The sequence below is a fragment of the Dermacentor variabilis genome, chromosome 6 (genome assembly GCF_050947875.1).
Source record: "Dermacentor variabilis isolate Ectoservices chromosome 6, ASM5094787v1, whole genome shotgun sequence".
In the NCBI taxonomy this organism is placed as follows: Eukaryota; Metazoa; Arthropoda; class Arachnida; order Ixodida; family Ixodidae; genus Dermacentor; species Dermacentor variabilis.
In genome coordinates, this window is record NC_134573.1 from 40165502 (window position 1) to 40187235 (window position 21734).

The window sequence follows — 21734 nt, forward strand, 5'->3', positions numbered from 1 at the left end:
TGCGGTAAGTTTGATATATAGAGCATGTCATTACACATTTTGCAATAAATTATTTCTTGCCATTTAGTTTAACATGAACCACATCCTTCTTATTTGGGCTTGGTTGGCTACAATTAAACTCATCTTCAGTGTAATGGTCCAGTGCTGCTTCGAGATCTTCCTGGTCTACCCTTTTTCTTGTGTAAGGGTCAGGGCCGGACGACACACCGTGACTTTCTTTGTACCGTATTTACCCGCGTATAACCCGCCCCTGCGTATAACCCGCACCCCTAACTTTGAACTCGGCGGAAAAAAAAAAAAAAAAACTCGCGTATAACCCGCACGTTTACCTGAAAAAAAAAAATGAGCGCTAGAAAGATGCAACTCACACTCAGTGATCATTTCGTTTTCAGAACATTTATTCAAACGACCGCCACCACGTCACTGGTTATCCGATTCTTAATCGTCGCCGCTCTCACTACTGCCATCCGAGGCTTCATCGCCACTCTCAAAGACGTAGTCGTCCTCGGAACCATCCAGACTATTACTGATCGCACATTTTTTAAAGCTTTTGCGCACCAAATCGGCCGGTATCGCTTTCCACGCATCCACGATCCACTGGCACAGCAATGGAATCTCAGGCCTTCGCACGCGTCCCGTCGGTGTGAGGGCGTAAATGCCGTCGGCCATCCACTGGGCATACAGCCGCTTCACGTGTGCCTTGAACGGCTTGTTCAGGCACACGTCGAGTGGCTGTAGCATGGACGTCATGCCGCCAGGTATTATGACGAGGTCGGTGCTGGTCTCGGCAAGGCGAGCCTTCACCGCATCAGTGCAGTGGCCTATGAAGGAATCTAGTACAAGCATCGACCGGCGTGCCAGCAAGGCACCTGGTCTTCGCTCCCAGATTACTCGAAGCCAGTCACCGACTAGGCCACTGTTCATCCACGAATTTTCTTCCGCACGCACAACGATTCCTGGGGGCAGTGGAATGCTAGGTAGCGTCTTGCGTTTGAAAATCACATACGGGCGCAGTTTCGTGCCGTCAGCCAAAGCGCATAGCATGACTGTGCAGCGCAGCTTGGCATTTCCGCCGGTCAGCACGCTGACTGATTTGGAGCCCTTTTTTTCCATGGTCGTGTCCATCGGCATCTCAAAGTACACAGGTGTTTGATCAGCATTTCCCACCTGAGACAGCAAATAGCTGTGCTCCTTCCGAAGTGCGATCACATATCGTTGAAAGTTCAACAACTTTTCCTCGTATGCTTCAGGAAGCCGCTGGCACATGGTTGTTCGCCGCCGCATAGAAAATCCATGTCTTCGCATGAAGCGCTGAAGCCATCCACGGCTTGCACGAAACTCACGTGGAATGTTCAATTCCCGGGCCAACTTCAGGGCTTCCATTTGCGCCATCTCAGTCGAAACAGCGTGGCCACGACTTCTCTGCTCCTCAATGAACTTCGCAAGCTGCGTCTCGAGGTGGGGGTACGCGCCAGTCTTCGGACCCCGAAACGCTCGCCTGTTCCGGTTCGTTGCTTCGAGACTCTCTTTTTTCTTCCTCCAGTCGCGAATGCACGACTCGTCGACGTCACGCTGTCTTGCAGCAGCTCTGTTGCCGATTTCTTCGGCAGCGGCTATAATCTTTAGCTTCTCTTTCGCTGTGAAACACTGCCGTCGAGTCGCACTCATGATGCCAAAACAAAGCAGGCAAACAGTGCAAACTGGGGTAAGTACACTAAACAGCGCCTAACGCGAGGCTCAACAATGCTGGCCTTTCGTTGGCCCTTCATCGGCTTGACAAACGTCGATGACGATGGGGATGGCGGACTACACGGGGAGGCCGCCGCACATTGCGGTGAAGCCGACCCCCCCCCCCCCCCCCCCCTCCCAAGGAAAAAATTCGCAGATAACCCGCACCCCCACTTTTTAAACGCGTTTTTTCACATTTTGGTGCGGGTTATACGCGAATAAATACGGTATATTCTGGATTTATGGATCATGTAGCACAACGCTGCTGGAATGACATGCTGTATCCCTTTGACTCAAGCGACTTTGGCAGCAAAATTAAAAGATGACAACGCTCGCTGAACGACTCTGAAGATTCGAAGGCTTGCTTTAAATTGTTCAGCCAGTCTGAATAGGTATTGCAGCTTTCTGTCGATGTCACAGGCTGGCTTTCTGTGTCATATACTGCTGATAAACTGGACCTAAGTCTCTTCTTGGGAGCATGCTCAATTTCTCCTTCCTTTCACTTGGCATATGCGCTTCTATGTTTTCTTTTAATCAAATGTGGAGGTTTTAGTGGTGAAACTACTGGGCACCGCACATACCTGTTGAGGTGTTCAACGGCCACTTGTTTTGTAACGAACACTTTCTGTGACGTAGACGCTTCCTCAGACTCATTTCCAGATGTTTCAACCAGTGTCGATGCAACCTCATGTGTCAGCGTGTGATAAGGAGCCAGGGAGGTTGAAGAATCTGCGGTCAGTGCCTTGAAGCTATTGACATAGTTCCCGCGGAGTAATCTGTTTCGCTGACAGGAACACTTGTATCAGGCAAGTGTTCCCTTATTTGAACAATGTCCAAGTCCTTTGTGCTACAAAAGTTTCACTGATACAAAATTTTCTTGTTGCGTCTCTGCAGAAAGCACAAACCACATGTTTCACGCTATACTTTGTGGCTTCAGCCATCACAGTTGAGGATGGAACGTGCATCATGCACTGGAGGTGTCCTCCAAAAAACTACCGGCAGACCTAATGTAATATACCTTGTGGACCCACTGACAGCTTTCGCCTTTCACTTTCTAGGCTCCTTATTTAATTCACTCTCAGAACTTCGGTGTCACGTGAAACGGACTCCGCTTACAATCAAAGCGGCACTGATGAAACGTGAGCGCCTGCCACCACAGATCGCTTGCTAAAAATTGCTAAGCGCTTGAGGCACCATGCAACCCGGTGGCGCATTTCTTTTCTCTTTTCTTATTTTTATTTTTTGAGGGCTTCTTTCTGAGTATGTCAGGTACAATTATTTTTGAACAACCTGTGTGAGACTGGCAGCACAATATCAGTGGTGCGGCCACTAGGCTGAGTGCGGTCACATTTGATGCATTGTAACTTGTTGGGTATTCAAATAATGTAACGTTTTTTTTATGCACAGTGGTAGACAGCGTCCTTGACTTTAGCCAGAGGGATTTTCAAAAAAATTAAGAATGGCCTTTTTGAGAAAACTATTTTCAAATGTTTGTTTTTGGCAAACCACTCATGTTTAAGTACTATTTTAAATATAACTGTGCTTGACAAAGCAACGAAAATTATTTTGAAAGAATGTGAAAACTTCTAAGTCCATGTGCACCAAGTTTTATTATCCTCGCTTTATTTAGTCTAGAGCAATAACATCCTGAACTACAGGTATTTCGGTTCGTTTACCATATTTGTGATTTTATTTCTCAATATTCCTTCCGTAGCCAACTGTAATAAAATATTCACAAGGTAGCACTGCACTAGTTCTTTGTGGGAAAAAAATATTGTGATCGAGAAATGCAACCATTGTCTCTTTCATCATCATCATCATCATCAGCCTGGTTACGCCCACTGCAGGGCAAAGGCCTCTCCCATACTTCTCCAACAACCCCGGTCATGTACTGATTGTGGCCATGCCGTCCCTGCAAACTTCTTAATCTCATCCGCCCACCTAACTTTCTGCCGCCCCCTGCTACGCTTCCCTTCCCTTGGGATCCAGTCCGTAACCCTTAATGACCATCAGTTATCTTCCCTCCTCATTACATGTCCTGCCCATGCCCATTTCTTTTTCTTGATTTCAACTAAGATGTCATTAACTCGCGTTTGTTCCCTCACCCAATCTGCTCTTTTCTTATCCCTTAACGTTACACCTATCATTCTTCTTTCCATAGCTCGTTGTGTCGTCCTCAATTTGAGTAGAACCCTTTTAGTAAGCCTCCAGGTTTCTGCCCTGTAGGTGAGTACTGGTAAGACACAGCTATTATATACTTTTCTCTTGAGGGATAATGGCAACCTGCTGTTCATGATTTGGGAATGCCTGCCAAACGCAACCCAGCCCATTCTTATTCTTCTGATTATTTCCGTCTCATGATCCGGATCCGCCGGCACTACCTGCCCTAAGTAGATGTATTCCCTTACGACTTCCAGTGCCTCGCTGCCTATTGTAAATTGCTGTTCTCTTCCGAGACTGTTAAGCATTACTTTAGTTTTCTGCAGATTAATTTTTAGACCCACTCTTCTGCTTTGCCTCTCCAGGTCAGTGAGCATGCATTGCAATTGGTCCCCTGAGTTACTAAGCAAGGCAATATCATCAGCGAATCGCAAGTTACTAAGGTATTCTCCATTAACTTTTATCCCCAATTCTTCCCAATCCAGGTCTCTGAATACCTCCTGTAAACACGCTGTGAATAGCATTGGAGATATCGTACCTCCCTGCCTGACGCCTTTCTTTATTGGGATTTTGTTGCTTGCTTTATGGAGGACTACGGTGGCTGTGGAGCTGCTATAGATATCTTCCAGTATTTTTACATATGGCTCATCTACACCCTGATTCCGTAATGCCTCCATGACTGCTGAGGTTTCGACAGAATCAAACGCTTTCTCGTAATCAATGAAAGCTATATATAAGGGTTGGTTATATTCTGCACATTTCTCTATCACTTGATTGATAGTGTGAATATGGTCTATTGTTGAGTAGCCTTTACGGAATCCTGCCATTGTCCTTTGGTTGACAGCAGTCTAAGGTGTTCCTGATTCTATTTGCAATTACCTTAGTAAATACTTTGTAGGCAACGGACAGTAAGCTGATCGGTCTATAATTTTTCAAGCCTTTGGTGTCCCCTTTCTTATGGATTAGGATTATGTTAGCATTCTTCCAAGATTCCGGTACGCTCGAGGTCATGAGGCATTGCGTATACAGGGTGGCCAGTTTCTCTAGAACAATCTGTCCACCATCCTTCAACAAATCTGCTGTTACCTGATCCTCCCCAGCTGCCTTCCCCCTTTGCATATCTCCTAAGGCTTTCTTTACTTCTTCCGGCGTTACCTTCGGGATTTCGAATTCCTCTAGACTATTTTCTCTTCCATTATCGTCGTGGGTGCCACTGGTACTGTATAAATCTCTATAGAACTCCTCAGCCACTTGAACTATCTCATCCATATTAGTAATGATATTGCCGGCTTTGTCTCTTAACGCATACATCTGATTCTTGCCAATTCCTAGTTTCTTCTTTACTGTTTTTAGGCTTCCTCCGCTCCTGAGAGCATGTTCAATTCTATCCATATTATACTTCCTTATGTCAGCTGTCTTACGCTTGTTGATTAACTTTGAAAGTTCTGCCAGTTCTATTCTAGCTGTAGGGTTAGATGCTTTCATACATTGGCGTTTCTTGATCAGATCTCGTCTCCTGCGATAGCTTACTGGTATCCTGTATAACGGAGTTACGATCAGCTTCTATTGCACACTCCTTAATGATGCCCATAAGATTGTCGTTCATTGCTTCAACACTAAGGTCCCCTTCCGGAGTTAAAGCCGAATACCTGTTCTGTAGCTTGATCTGGAATTCCTCTATTTTCCCTCTTACCGCTAACTCATTAATCGGCTTCTTATGTACCAGTTTCTTCCGTTCCCTCCTCAGGTCTAGGCTAATTCGAGTTCTTACCATCCTGTGGTCACTGCAGCACACCTTGCCGAGAACTTCCACATCTTGTATGATGCCAGGGTTAGCGCAGAGTATGAAGTCTATTTCATTTCTAGTCTCGCCTGTCGGGCTCCTCCAGGTCCACTTTCGGCTGTCCCGCTTACGGAAGAAGGTATTCATTATCCTCATATTATTCTGTTCTGCAAACTCTACTAATAACTCTCCCCTGCTATTCCTAGTGCCTATGCCATATGCGCACTCAAATTTCAGAAATCGCGGAACTGGCGGTATAGTGTTTTTGACGGCCGAAATTTGTCCATTCTTTCTTCAGCCGAACAAAATTTTTTTTCTCAAAACTATGTTCAGAATCACTGTTCTTAAAGTACATTTAATCAAAATTGGGAATGGTGACCAGGACCACCTGTTCGTTCTTATCTGGATTCATCCTGTAATAGATTCGTGAAGGTGCTTATCACTATAGGGTTAACAGCAATAGCTGTGAAGGCAGCATGTGGCCACCCGGGAGGAGGTTTGCTTGTACCAGAATAAGAAACTGACTGCACGCTGGCGGTTTCATGTGAGACGGGTGGGCGAATATTGCGGGGAAGCTGATGTGGCGGGCAGCGGCTGTTCCTGATCACGCGCGCCTTGTGCCTTTTCTTGTGTATATAGGTTCTGGTGGCTGGAAAACATAACATACGATCACAGTTTGGTGATGTGCTCAATGTTGGGGCTGAAATATCATGTTTTCTGGGAATGTATGAACCATTAAGAAATATGCATAACTTAATTGTCTCATTTTTTGTGTTCTTGATTACAAATGTTGGCACCGGGAAATCGTATGTAATGGAATCATATCAACGAGGTTCTACTGTACTTGAAGAAAGTAGCTGAAAACATTGAAATTGATTTTGTACAGTCGAACCCGACTATATCGAACCCGTTTACATCGAATTATTCCATATATCGAACAATTTCTGGACACGGTATAGTTACAATGAGTATATATAGCAAAAATTACGCATACATCGAACAAAACTAGTAGCGACTCTCGATATATCGAACGTCAAGCGGCGGAAAGTGCCCCCGGAAGTTGGCTTTCCCTCGCGGTGGCGGAGAAAGCCCGGCTGCGCGGCTCCATCCAACCGCTCTCCCTAGGTGACCGTGCTACCTTGGAGCTGCCGACACCCCCCTACAAAAAATGATCCTGGCCCGCCCGCCCGCAGCGCTTGCTCAGACAGCCAATCAGAAGCTCTTGTGCCCTCGTCGTGCAAGATGGCGAAAGTGCGAGTTGTCTCGCTGCTTATCTGATTCATTGTGTGCGCCTTCTCCCGCAGTGTTGGCGTGATGAAGCGGCAGAATTCGCCTTTCGTCGTGAAGCTCGAAATCATAAATCGGGTCGAACGCGTTGACAAGTCGGATGTCCCCGCAACGTACAAGATTCCGAGGTGCACTTTCGGCACGATCTTGAAGGGGGAAATTAGGGCTAAAGCGGCCTAACTCGCGACCCGGTGCCCGTAGTGCCCGTGGCCCCCGACGCGTACGCACGGCCGTGTACGAGTGGTTCATCCAAAATAGCTTCAGCCGTACCGACTTCCGCGTGCCCGGTGATGACTGTAAATTCTGATTAATGCGACGAAGCCGTTGCCGAAGTTTGAAGCGAGCTGTCAGAATTTCCGGAAGCTGTTGACGAATCAACGGTGAACGAGTTGGTGAGCGCAAATGATGGCGTCGCGACCACGGGAGAGCCCGAAAACGACTACATTGCCGACATCGTGCCGAGCACAAGTGAAAATGGGCACAACGAGGAAAGCAGCGACCGTCTTTGGCCCACATCCTCCAAAGTGATTGGTGCGCTCGCACTAGTCCGGTGCTTCTCCGCGAATGCGGAATGTTGCGGCCTCAGCTGCTCCGACTCCTTAAACAAAGTGGAAAAGTGTGTGCCTCGCACGCAGCGAAATTGCCCAAGCAGAAGAAAATGCAGGACTATTTCGTGCGAAACGAAGCTAGTTTCATCAATAAAGTGATTTTATAAATGGTATGTGCTTTTATGACATCCAATTATTTAGCAGGCTTATATCGAATTATGCTCTATATCGAACTGATAGGCGTTTTTTTTGCGAGTTCGATATAGCCGGGTTCGACTGTAATTGCTTTTCTTGGCAACACCAAAAAATTGGCAGGTTTTGAAGCTTGATCACCGAATCACTAAAAATTTGAAAGTAATCAGTAGCTATGGCAACTGAAAGGGCCACGAGGCCCATCAAGAAACTTGAATTCAAGGCTGCCTTTTATTTCTGTCTATGTAGTATTCGAAAAAACCAGCTCGGCTAAACCTCTGCCTTGCTCTTGCAGGTGTGCCTAGTGATGGAGTATGCAGAAGGCGGATCCCTGTATAATGGTGAGTGTCACTTGCCATCTTGGCAGGAAGCTCTCCAGCCACTGTTCAGTGATGTCATCATGACTTGACTCTTTATGGGGTTTAAATATCAAAACTCTCTGACTCAGTGTTTGAAAAGCGGGATCAAATCAAATCAAACTTTATGCCAACATTCGGGATGATTACCCCCTCCCCGACTTTCTTATCAACATGCCTCCTTCACAATAGTTTTAGCTGTGTTTAAAAAAAGTGTGAAAAAGAAAAAGAAAACTTTCTGAGATGTATACCAGTCTGAGAAATTCGTACATAAAGGAAAAGGCAACGAAGCTGTGTAAGGGAGTTCTCGCAACCTTCAGAAGTCATGCCACTGCCCGAAACCTACTCAAGGTTTTGAAGGTATTTCAATTTATCCGGTGGTCGTGATCCGATGCTGGAATTCGGGGTTTGGACACAGGCATTACATTGTGGGTAGCTAGCCTATGCTGCTGGGAAGTCTAAAAGATGGTAACTGGCCTGCACTATACCAGGGCATCCCATTAAGCTAAGTGGGTCCACAACATTGTTTGTTTTTATTGCTGAGAGTTGTATTTGGTGAGAAGATGAGGTCGGGAGGTTTAAGGGAACAATAAACGGGTTTATTTGACATATACTACAGCAAAGCCGTTAGCCTCTTGTTGGTCGTCATTTTTTGTGTCCATCTCCATGGGCAAAAATGTAGGCTGATCCCTGAGTAATGCAATACCGGGTCAACCCATGGTGGTGGTGAAGCAGGCTTCACAAGCACTCAGCAAAGTGAAACGAAAAGTGCATGCATTCTTTGGAATCATGTACACAGCATAAAGAACAGCATTCATTTCAATAAGAGAAAGCACAAAACAAGCTTCCAAACCACATAATTGATGATAAGGCACTCCTGATAACGATGCAAAGCTTGTATTGCTCCCCGCATACGTCTCCCAGTAAAGATTACTGTTGCGCAAGCTGCTGCAGCGATGGCAGCTTGCAACGTAGGGTGTGACGTCACTAGCCTTTGGTATATAAAAGAATCAGCCTTGCATCCGATTTCATTGTTGTTGAAGCACCGCTATGGGTAGGCAGTGCATAGTTAGGACTCCCGAGGAGCGGCAAAAGAAAAAATAAACAGCAACATGACCAGAGGCAACATGCTGTAAAAGTTACATTTACTCCCATTACTACTATTACTCTAAGTTGCGATTACAGTCGAGCCCGCTTATAACGGCCCCACTTAAGACGAATGCTCGCTTATCACGAACAAGTCCGGCGTGACCGTCAAAATATACATTAGGGCTATGGCGCTCGGTCTCAGCTACAACGAACGCCCGTGAGCCTAGCCAATCAGCTACAGCGAACGCCTTGGTATCGCGGACCACTTTCCACGTGGTGAGAGCCGCCGACTCTGTGCTGTGCACGCTCCGAGAATCGGCTTTCTCGCGGCGTCTCGTCAGAGGCACGAAGGAGCAGCGATGCGGCAAGGGGATCGCCGCAAAAACTAAAAAAATAAAGAGAGAAAAAGAAAAAAAAACTATGATGGCCCAGCACGCATAAGCCACGTTAACACGCAAGTCGAAGGGAAGCCCGAAAGTGACAGCTCATTCGCCACGGGACCCCACTCGCCATCGTCGATGTCAGTGCAGTGGCGAAGTTTTCCACCAATTAACAACGTAGCACATGATCACGTGCTTTCATACCCCCTCTTCTGTCCCCTCCCCCCCCCCCATAACGCCGCTCCGCTGTACCTCACATGACTGCGCGACTATCTTTTTCTTGCTTGTGGTTGTGCTGGTTATGCTAGCGTTGTCGGCGTTGTTTCCTACTGATGTCCTGCTGTCAAAGCGCCTCTGCAGTTCTCGTTGTACTCGGCGGTCGAAATGATCAAAGCTGGATGGAAATGATCAAAGCTCGATGGAAGTGACACCCGAATGCATCCGGTATTGTTTTCGCAAGGCCGGCTTTGCCGACGCACCTGAAACAGGCATTGAAGACGCACAACAAAGCCAGCCTGACGACGACTTGTGGCGACGTGTTGTTGACGCTAACCTGGCCGGCTGCGATCTTGATTGGCAAGATTTTGTTGATGTAGACGACGCTGCTAAAGTTGCGGAGTCGTTTTGCGACGAGACCGCCATCCGGGAAGTACGGGCATCAAGCGGTGCCGAAGCATCGGACGATGACAGTGATCCATCGGAGCCAGCACCCGTAAGCGCGACCACAGCAGTGAGCCATATTGAGGCACTTAGAAATCTTGTGTATTTTAAGGCCTTGGGTGACAAACACATCGCAGCTTTGAACAAGCTTGAAACCGCCGTCATTGGATGTGCTCTGAAGAGGCCAACAACGATCACTGTTTTTTTTTATCAATAAATGTTTGTCTTGCTTAATGTCAATTTTTGTGTGTGGTCCACATATCACGAACTTCTGGATACAATGAACGAATTTCGCGTGACGCTCAGGTTCGTTTTAAGCGGGCTCAACTGTAATACCATTACTATAAAGCAATAAATCATTGCATGCCCCTCTCAGCAGTTGTAGTGGTGGCTTTCAACAGCTTCGCTGGACATCACTTTCTTAGGGTTGGGATGATGAGTCAACTTTTTTAGACAAATCCAGATATGGGAGCACACTTCATATTAGAGCACTTTAAATGTCTGAGCTCACTATATGTCTGAGCACACACAGGTCAGCACACACATCACTGCACCAAAGATGTCCTCTTTTAAAACATTTGTTTTCCCTAGGTAACTAAACAAGGGAAATTGATGTCCATGTTTTGGCCAATCAGAGGGTTCGTACGGTTCACAAAAGTCCATTCGTGGTCCACTTTCTGGACTTTCCTCTGATGTTCAACCTTCGAACCTGCCTATGACACAGTGATGTCGAATTTGGGAAACTGAAGCCGACACTGTTCCCATGGAAGTTCTCGACGTTGGCACCATGCATCAATTAGTGGGTTCTCTGTGATGATCATCTTGCAGTGAGCTGAGAAGCCTGGCCTTGAGGGTCATTGCTGCATCCACGGAATGCAGCAGTCGCTGTCACCTCGAACATGTGGTGTACGGAAGGTACCAGTCTTGAGAACACACATTTCGTGATCCACATCCTCTAGGTACATAATAGCTGCAAATACCTTTTTGCTGCAGGTAACCATGGCAGAACTTCAGCTAACTCAGCAAATGAAGAGGCATGCAGTTATCGTATCCTTGGCTGCAGGACACCCTGATTCAGAGATCGCAGCATTCTTGAAGGTTGCCCGATCATTCATGTTCAAAATTCGGAAAGAACTGGAGGCAGCCAAGGGTGATGTGGTCGCTGTTTCAGAAAGGAAACGACATTGTCAGCGTTCTGACACTCTTAATACACCAGAATTCATTAGTCTCATCCAAAGTATCATTGATGAAGACCCTGGCAAGTCGATAAGAGACTTCGCCAAGGAGGTGGAGGTTGACAAGGCCACTGTCAGACGTGTGGTTCATGAGGACCTTTGCTACAAGTCTTATGCTATGTTGAGAGGACAGTTCTTGTCTGAGAAAACCAAGGAGAACCACCTGACCAGAGCTAAGCATCTCCTGACCAAACTGAAACACCCAGAGGAGCCTGGAATGTTGTGGTTTTTCTTCTATGAAAAATACTTTGTCCAGGACTAGAAGCTGAACTGCTAAAATGATCGGTGGCTGTGCAAAGGCCTCGAGGATGTTCCAACTGTCATGAGCACAAAATTTCCAGCATCACTGATGGTCCTGGGTGTTGTGAGCAGTGAAGTAGACGTGATGCCTCCACATTTTTTCTCCAAGGTGCCAGAGTTAATGCTGTTGCTTACACTGAGGTATTGAACACGGTTGTGAAGCCCTGGATTGCGGCTGTAGCACGTGAGAGGCCATATGCTTTCCCAGCAAGACTCTGCACCATCCCACACAGCCCATACCACGCAAGCATGGATGGCCGAAAACTTCCAAGACCACGTTACTCCAAACATGTGGCCTCCCAGCTTCCCATATCTGAACCCAGTGGACTACTACCTATGGGGCATAGTTGAGAGGGAGTCCAACAGGCACCCACACGACACCCTTGAGGCTCTCAGGGGAGCTGTTGCTGATGTAATGGCAAATGTTCCGAAGACACACCTCATCAAAACCTGCGGTCGGGTTCGGCAGCATGTGGAGTCTGTGATTGCTCCTCTCGGCGGTTTCACTGAATGATGACATTCATTGTGTGCGTGGCCACCTGTACACAATGTTAAATAGTCGTAAGTTATCTGTAACAGGTATCTGTGTCTGTTTGCATGTGGGTGTAACTTTGTTCTCAAATACCATGCCACACCCAGTACAAGCCACCCCATCAACAGTCGACGTCGGCCTCCATCGTTGTCTAGGCACGCATTGGTCAAGTGGTCACTTTGTGGGAAGCACAAGGCATTTTTAGACGTAACACCGGCGCAATTACTTTACATCCCACTGTTTCCACACACTTCACTATAGCCGAGCTTACTACTTCTGCATTCTCCATTACAGTCAAACCTTCTTATATTGAAAAATCAGGTGATTGCTAAATAATTCTATATAGCCAAAGTTCAATATATTAAATTACGAGTAAAACAGGCCAATAAGCATGGATTTTAAGGGCAATAGTCTAAGCATTGGACAGTGTCAGTTTTCTGAAGTCAGCTTCGCCGCAATGCAGATATGTTATGCGGTCAAGCGTATTTAAAGTGAAGAGGGGCCACTATGATGCTGTGACGATTTAAGCGTCTTGTTTTGAGGGCATGGCCGTGCCCCATTAGAGGGTGCGAACTAAGCGGAATTATGGTTGGAGACCGTGGCACGAACTCTGCCGACGTATCGCTTGGGTGACTCCAAAACTGTTGCAAAAAAGAAACGAATGGCAGTGGTGATGCCGAAATGAATGCCTTGGCTTGTATATTATATCGTAAGAAGACAACAAACAAAGACACCAAGGACAACATAGGGGAAATTACTTGTACTTACTAGTTGAATTCAAAAAATGATAAAGTAATGGAAATGAAAATGGATAAAAAAAAAACAACAACTGGCCGCAGGGGGGAAATGATCCCACGTCTTCGCATTACGTGTGTGATGCTCTAATTGAGCTACTGCTGCACCATTTTCTGATCCACTTTCTGGGGTAATTATACGAGGGCCGTTTTTTTTTTTCAACCTCCGATCGCTCCGTGCAGGCGCTACGCGGGCAGCAGAAAGCGGACATGCGCTGTAGGCAACTGCGCAGCTCTCGCACTACACACTCCGCCATTGTTGACACTCAGGCGTCAGTCGGCATTGTGCTACAGCCACGTAAACATGGCTGCCATTATTGTTGCTCCCGCCAAGTGTGAATTGCGAAGTGTTATTCGTTTTCTACAGGCTGAAGGCCATGGTGCTGCAGAAATCCATTGGAGAATGAGTCGAGTGTATGGGGAAAACTTCATGAGTGATGGTGTTGTGCGTGAATTGTGTCGAAATTTTAAAGATGGACATAATGATGTGCATGATGAAGGGGGCCAAGGACGCAAATCTGTCGTTTCAGATGACCTGGTTCAACGAGTTGACAGAATGGTTAAAGAAAACCGCAGATTCACCATTACTGCTTTATCTATGGAATTTCCAGATGTTTCAAGGTCTGTTTTGTACTCTATTGTTACTGAACGGTTACGCTACGAAAAACTTTGTGCACGTTGGGTCCCAAAAATGTTGACGGACGGCCACAAAACTCGACGAATGGCGTCAGCTTTGGAGTTCCTTGAGCGTTATCAGGATAAAGAAGACAACCTTTTGAAATCAATCGTGACTGGCGATGAAACCTGGATTCAATACGACACACCGGAAACTAAACGACAATCACAACAATGGATGCATTCAAATTCACCAAACAAACTAAAGAAATTAAAAGAAACCTTCAACAGTAAGACCATGGCTACTGTGTTTTGGGATCAACAAGGTGTGTTGCTTGTGGAGTTTATGGAGCCCGGAACCACAATCACTGCAGCTGTTTATTGTCAAACTTTACGACGTTTGCGTAGAGCCATTCAGAACAAACGAAGAGGAAAGCTGACCGCTGGAGTTGTTCTGATCCATGACAATGCCCATCCACACACTGCTGGAGCAACTCAACGGCTTCTTGAACAATTTGGATGGGACATTTTCGATCATCCGCCATACAGTCCAGACTTAGCACCCTGTGACTTTCATCTTTTTCCTGGACTGAAGACGTGACTTGGTGGGAAGCGCTTTCAAACCAATGGCGACCTTCAAACCAACTTCAAGGACTACTTGAATTCATTGGCGGCAACTTTTTTTGAAAAGGGTATGGCAGAGCTTGTCCGCAGATATGACAAATACCTCAATCTCTTCGGTGATTATGTCGAAAAGTAACCGTAACTGTACTAATCTTTTGGTAATAAAATTATTGTTTTAAATGAACTTGTCTTTTATTTATAGCCTATCGGAGGTTGAAAAAAATAACGGCCCTCGTATTTTGCTACCAGAACTAATCCTGGGATTGTTAACCAGTGCCACCACTCACAAACCTTGGCGGCATATTTATTTATTTAAAAATACCTTACAGGCCTCAAAGTGAGGCATTGAGTAAGGGGGGCAGTACATAGAAAATACATAGAATACAAGACATCTATAAACCGTATCTGTTTACAACCTACAACCAAAGTACAACTGAGATGAAAAAAGAATTAATTAGTTCATGATTCACTAGGGAAAAGAAGAAACATAAAAAACATAATATAATAACAAGGAATAAATCACACAGATTGTTTTCAGTGAAGTCGTGTAATTAATAAAAACAGTAATAATTAAAAACAATGACAGAAAAGTTACGGACGCGACATTCCAACGAAACGGTAAACATAGCGACATAACGGTAATAATGCGAAAATAACCTGTAAGAGATAGTGCAAGTATAGAAAGCATTGTGCGACAAACGTAGAACTTCACTTTTCTTTAGTCGTATTCAGTCAAGGCATCACGGAATGAATCGTAGTTAGATTGGCTTGCAATGCTGTCCGGGAGCGAAATCCATATTCTGATAGCACGAGGAAGAGCAGAGTAATGGAACGCTTTTGTAGACCCGTAAAGGTGGGCATAACTGAAATGATTATGAAGCCTATGTGACGTGGAGTAGGGTCGTTTCAAGCATGTGGGTGTTTGAGTGGAGTGAAGGAATAAGTGGAACACTGATAAAAGGGCAATGTCTCGGTGAGTGCTCAAGGATTGTAATGAAAGCTTAAGTTTTATTTGTGTAACACTAGACTGGTAGCTGTAATCGTTTATGATGAAGCGGCTTGCTCTATTCTGGATTTGTTGTAGCGTTTCAATTAGGTATTTCTGGTGAGGGGACCAAATGGGAGATGCATACTCGAGCTTGGGACGAAGGAGAGTTAGGTAAGCTAGCTTGCGAACATTTGAAGGAACATTTCTTAAGTTGCGTCGCAAGTACCCCAACGAATGAGAGGCATTAGCTGAAATGGACGTGATATGCTCTGTCCAAGAAAGATTTGATGTGAATAGAACCCCTAGATACTTATATTGTGTAGCTGTTGTAACAGTGTAATTGTTAATATGGTAGGGATACTGTGAGGTTGCCGACTTCCGGGTGAAAGGCATTACTTTGCATTTGGTGGTATTTAAAGTCATTAGCCATTTATTGCACCAGTTATTGATTTCTTGAAGGTCTTGCTGAAGAACGAGGTGATGATCTGAGTTTTTAATTGGGCGATAAATTACGCAGTTGTCGGCAAATATTCTGATGGTGGAGGACAAATTTTGAGGTAAGTCGTTAATAAACATTAGAAAAAGCAAGGGATCGAGGACGCTACCCTATGGTACACCAGAAGAAACGTCTGTTACGGAGGAAGAGTAGTTATTTGCAATAGTAAACTGCTGACGATTAGACAGGAAATTTCGGAGCCATGACAAGGTAACACAGTCCAATTTAAGTGCGGAGAGTTTTGATATTAGGCGACAATGTGCGACACGGTCGAATGCCTTCGAAAAATCAAAAAACAAGCAATCAATTTGTAAGTTATAATTTAAGTTAGTGTGTAGGTCTGTCGTAAATTCAAATAACTGTGTATCGCACGAGAGGTCCTTCCTAAAGCCATGCTGATTATGAAAAAGGAATTTGTTAGTCTCAAGATGTCTGTAAATCTGCGAAGCGATAATGTGTTCAAGCAACTTGCAGGGAATGCATGTCAATGAAATGGGACGATAATTCTCACAGGAGTTCCTGTTGCCATTTTTAAATACAGGTCTAACTTTTGCCATCTTCCAATCTACGGGAAGGTGGCCTGTCGCAAGTTATTGTCTGAATATGTAAAAAAGAATTTTGCTTGATATTTCTACCGTATTCTTTAAAATCTTTGAGTTTATGCCATCTATGCCACATGAAGAAGACATCTTAAGGTTATTTATGAGAGAAGAGAGGCCCTCCAAAGTGACTTCAATAGGTTCCATGTATTGGTAGCCTAATTTTGAAACAAAAGGTATATTTGAAGTGTTCTCTTGTGTAAATACAGAGCTGAAGAATGAATTAAAGACCTCAGAACATTCGCTGACTGGAATAGAAATATTGCTGCTGTTTTGTAATGACAATTCATCTGATTCGTTGTTAGGCTTTATTATTTTCCAAAACTTGGCAGGATTGTTCTTAAGCAGCTCAGGAAGATCATTAGAAAAATATTTATCTTTAGCTTTGCCTAAAGCTGAGCAGTACGATTTAAGGTACGTTTTGTAATTCTGCCACGCTGCTGATGTGCGATCTCGCTTAGCGATATTATACAAGCGTTTTTTCTTGTTCCTCATGCGCTGAAGCTTTTTAGTAAACCAAGGGTGCAACTTATCGTTAGTTATATTAACGAGTGGAACATACTTGTCCACTAATGCGCACAGTGTATTTTTAAACATGAGCCAGTTTTCTTCTACGGATCTATCGTAAAATGATGGCCACATTGTGTTTTCGAAGAAAGTTTCAAATTCTAAGATTATTGTTTTATAATTGCCTTTATTGTAATCACGAATTTGTTTTGTCATTTTACCTGTAACCGGTGGCGTTGTGTTTATCGTTATTTGGAGCAAATGGTGGTCGCTGAAACCATCCAAATATTCTATGTGACCTATTGTTTCAGGTGCTGTACTAAGAATGAGATCTAGAACATTGGCACCACGTGTGGGTTTCGTGACAGCTTGAAAGAGATTAAAGTCTAAAGACAAGTTGATGAATTCAGACGATATATGACAAGGAGATGATAAATTCGTCCAATCGATTAGTGGATAATTGAAATCCCCAAGAAGATAAATTAAATCAGCCGGGAAGAGTTCAATGGCTTTGTTGATTGTGTCGCGGAGAGCATTAATGAAAGAATTGTTAGAATCTGGTGCACGGTAACAATTACCTATTAGTATTCTAGAAGATGACATCGTGCAGGCCACCCAAACAATCTCGAGATCAGAATTAGTGTTGACCAAAAATGACGTAATGGTTTTCTTTACACCAATCAAGACACCACCTCCTCTTTTAATAGAGCGGTCACACCTATATATGTCGTACATGTTTGAAGATGAAAAGATTTCATTATTTGTTACTGCAGAATGCAGCCATGTCTCTGTGAGAGCGATAATGTCCGATTTACTGTCTTCCAAGAAGGAAGAGATGACATCGCGCTTTGATAATATGCTTCGTATGTTGGCGTACGATAATGATAGCGAGGGTGAAGTCGGGGTTAGCTTTAGTACTTAGTGACACTGTGCGCATGCTCCAAACCGTAGCTATCTATTCAGCGGGACAACTGCACTTGCAGAACCATCGTAGATATAAGTTCTTGATTCAATACGCAGCTTGTCCACTGAAAGCTTGAAAGCTTTATTCTGGGTTTTCGCAAATTCAATTAGCTTTTGTCTAGCACGTCGAGTTTCTGGTGAAAAATCTTCGCGAATGGAATATGACGTTCCCTTCAGTTTGTGTGCCGAAGAGAGAATGCGATCTTTGTCCTTAAAGACGGTCAGCTTGGCTATGATTGGTCTCCGTTTGTTCTCGCTATATCTTCCCAACCGATGCACCCGCTCAAATTGTTGTTCACTTATTTTGATGCCCAGCTTATCCCCACAGAAGTCAATTATTTTTTGCTCCGACTTTATCCAGTCTTCTCTAGCATTATCTTCCAAACCGAAGGAAAGCAGATTCGAACGTCGCAACCTATTCTCGGAGTCGTTACAGCGGGCCTTAATAACCGCCACCTGCTCAGACACCACGCGTACAGCGTCGGAATCTGTCCCAGCTTCAATTGTGCAATTTAACTCCATTGCTTTTTGGAACATCTTCTCTTCCGCAGGTGTCATGACTACGTGATCAATTGGGGTGAAGGTGACTGATCAACAAACCCAGACATGCTACCTGTAGGCATCACTGCTGCCAGATTCGAGACCCTTGTTATGTAATGAATGGAAAGAACGGCAATCGAGGTGCCTGATTTTGATTAGTCATATCAAAAGAAGCAAAAAAAAAGAAGACTCCACAGACAAAATAGAGGAAGTTACTTGTACTTGCTAATTGAATTCAAGAAATTATAAATTAATGGAAATGAAAATGGATGAAAAAACAATTAGCCACAGGTGGGGAACGATCCCACGTCTTCGCATTGCGCGTGCGATTCTCTTGCCAGTTGAGCTATTGCGGCGCCATTTTCCCATCCACTTTCTGGGGCATTTATGTTCTACTACTAGAACTAACCAAGACAGTGTTAGCCAGTGCCACCACTCGCAAACCTTGGCAGCAGATGGAGAACATCCTTTCTGCGGCAGGCGTCACAAGTGCGTAATCTTTTTGGGTGAAGGCGACCTTATGGGTGAAGTGGGGCAGTAAATGCCCTTTTGATTGTTCTACACTACTGTGTTGTTCCCAGGGTACATTGGAGACCCTACAAATGAATTCGGTAAAATTGGCAATTCGCTTCATTAAATCAAAATTTCGTAACCTTGAAATTTGACCTTGTATGCAGATAAGCACAGTTGCCAATGGATATTTCTTACAGTGGCTGCACAATTATGCAAATTATCAGGAAATCGGAAAAAGCAAATTTGAATGAGAAAAAAATTCATTTTGTTTTATCTTAGCTTCGGCGACAAAAGATGGGGTATGATGCCGTGTTGACAATATCTTTATATCGGCAGAAAAAGCGAAGCCAGCCACGCTTTCATGTCCACTCTGCCCCCATTGCTGACAGTGTCGCTCACAGTGGGATGATGCTATCACGAAAAGCATGACGGCGGGTAACAAATGCTTCATCTGCCTCTCGCTTCAATGCATCACTGAAACTCAAAATTACGCAACCTCCTGTACCAAAAGCGCTGAAAGACAGTGCACATGATGCCACGCCATCTCGGCACACCCACTCTTTGCACACGCGGCAGATTATTTTATTTACATCCTACTGCGGGCCATGTGGCCCAAGCAGGAGGGGCAAGGTAGCACATAAAAAATATGCATGCAAAAGGCAGAATTGCAAAATATAAAACTTAGGAAATGAAACAATATAGCACAAAACAGCAACGTTACTTAGGAAATACTAATGAGATGAGTCTGAATTGATTCAGGGGAGTTCAGATGATGGAAAGGGATGAGGTTCCATTTTTCTATAGTTCGAGGAAAAAAAATTTAAAGAGGTTTGTCCAGGCAACGTAAGGGGAGAGAGCGAGGGGGTGGGAATGACGGGTTTTCCTGGATGCAGAAAGAGTCATGTATAGACTAGGATCTAAAGAAAATTTACGGTTTATGAAGAAGTAAAGGAACTTCAGGTGTTTTATTTTTTCACCTCGTTTGAAGGGTGTGAAAACCATTTGTCCACAGTAAATCAGTTATAAACTCTTCTCGGCCATATTTGGAAAAAATGAAACGTATGGCTCTTCTGTGTATCCTTTGAAGGGCATTAATGTTGATTTTGGTAAACGGGTCCCAAATAACTCATGGATGTTCCAATTTGGGTCGAATAAAAGTGGTATAGGCTAATCATTTTACTTCATGGGATGCATGTTTAAGCATATGGCAAAGTAGACATAGCTTTCTGAAAGCAGAAGAGGCAGTAGCAGCAATGTGGCTATTCCAATTTAGGTTGTTAGTAATTGTAATTTCAAGATACTTGTACTTGCTCACTTCAGCCAAGGGGTCTCGGCTAATAGAATAAGAAAACTTCAGGGGTAGTTTTTTGTTTTTTATACATAGAAGCACATATATATCAGAGTTAAGTTTCATTCCTCACTTGATGCTCCTCTCAATAATGTTGTTTAAGGCTAAATGAAGAGATAGTTGGTCATCAACTGTATTAATATCGTTAAAAATGATACAGTCGTCTGTGAACAGATGAATATTGACAGGGGCCTCTATTACATCAACTATGTCGTTACAATAAATAAGAAATAGTAGTGGGCCAAGCATGCTGCCTTGAGGCACGCCAGAGATTACTGAAAGAGAGTCGGACTGCTGCCCATCAGTCACTACGTACTGTTTTCGAAGCATTAAGTAAGCAGAGACCCAGGGCAGGATAAAGCCAGGAAGACCAGGGAATTCTAAGTTACAAATTAATTTGTCATGAGGAACTACACGAAAAGCTTTGTGAAAATACAGAAATATCACATCCACTTGGCCAGCCTTGTCAAGGACAGAAGCAAACGAGTGAATGACTGTGCTTAATTGGGTGACTGTCGGGAGCCCCTTCCTGAAGCCATGTTGGAAAGGAGATAAAAGGTCACGCTCATTTAATAAATCATTAATGTAGTAAGCAACAATGTGCTTAATTAATTTACAAGAGGATAATATGGAAATCGGTTGGTAATTCAAGACTGAGCTTGGGTCTCTGTTTTTTAATATAGGAATAAAACGTGCTATTTTCCAATCGAGTGGAAGTACTGCAGAATGTAGGGAGGCCCGAAAGATTACTACAAGAAATTTACTTAAATGTTCCGCATAACTCCAAAGGAAGGTGTTGGGAATGCAATCTGGACCAATAGTTGATTTTGCTTGTATTCGGAGGAGCATGTTAAGTACACCTTGATGAGAAATGTTAACGTCAGAAGAGCAAAACATTACCTTCAAAACAGGACGCATGGGCTGTGCATGCCTGTGCCGAGAGCCATGACCACACTAGAAAAGACATGCGGCAACTTGCCCCCCCCCCCCCCTACTGCCTCCCCTCATGCGGAGAGGGAGATGGCACTCATCAAGCCACCGTCCTCGGTACACCCTCCCACGCTTTCACTTGGACACAAGGCATTCAGCGTGCGGGCTGCTATGGGATCTTATCGCACTTGGACTTTATATGAAACATAATTCTACTCTGCTTAGGCTCTTGATTGCATGGCACATGATTTGAGAGGTGCGTTGGCAAGCAGCTGCTTGTAGTTGAAACATTTGACCATCTGTGTCTGCCGAAGTTTCCATTTATTGTCTTGGTGTTCCTTTGTGGTGGCAATGAAATTTTGTTATATTGAAATCGTGTATAAGCACAGTTTGTTATATTGAAGTTCTCAATGCATGGTGTTCCATGCACAAGAAGTTATAAAAAAGATACATACTTAATAATATCGAGACTGATTATATTGAAATTGGTTTCACTGTACATAATTTCAAATGATATCCGCAAACCTCTGGGCTAGTTTCGATTGGAACCATTAGTTTCTTATTGCC

The 21734-nt window shown here is 44.3% G+C and overlaps 1 protein-coding gene across 2 annotated transcripts in view; it reads left to right on the plus strand.

Moving 5' to 3' along the window:
* Positions 1 to 21734, plus strand: part of LOC142584747 (mitogen-activated protein kinase kinase kinase 7-like) — a 133856-nt gene that overhangs the window by 15422 nt on the left and 96700 nt on the right. For both annotated transcript variants that reach the window (XM_075694975.1, XM_075694976.1), the window contains exon 4: positions 7994 to 8039. In XM_075694975.1, coding sequence (XP_075551090.1) covers positions 7994 to 8039 — 46 coding nt within the window. The remainder of the gene's footprint in view (positions 1 to 7993; positions 8040 to 21734) is intronic.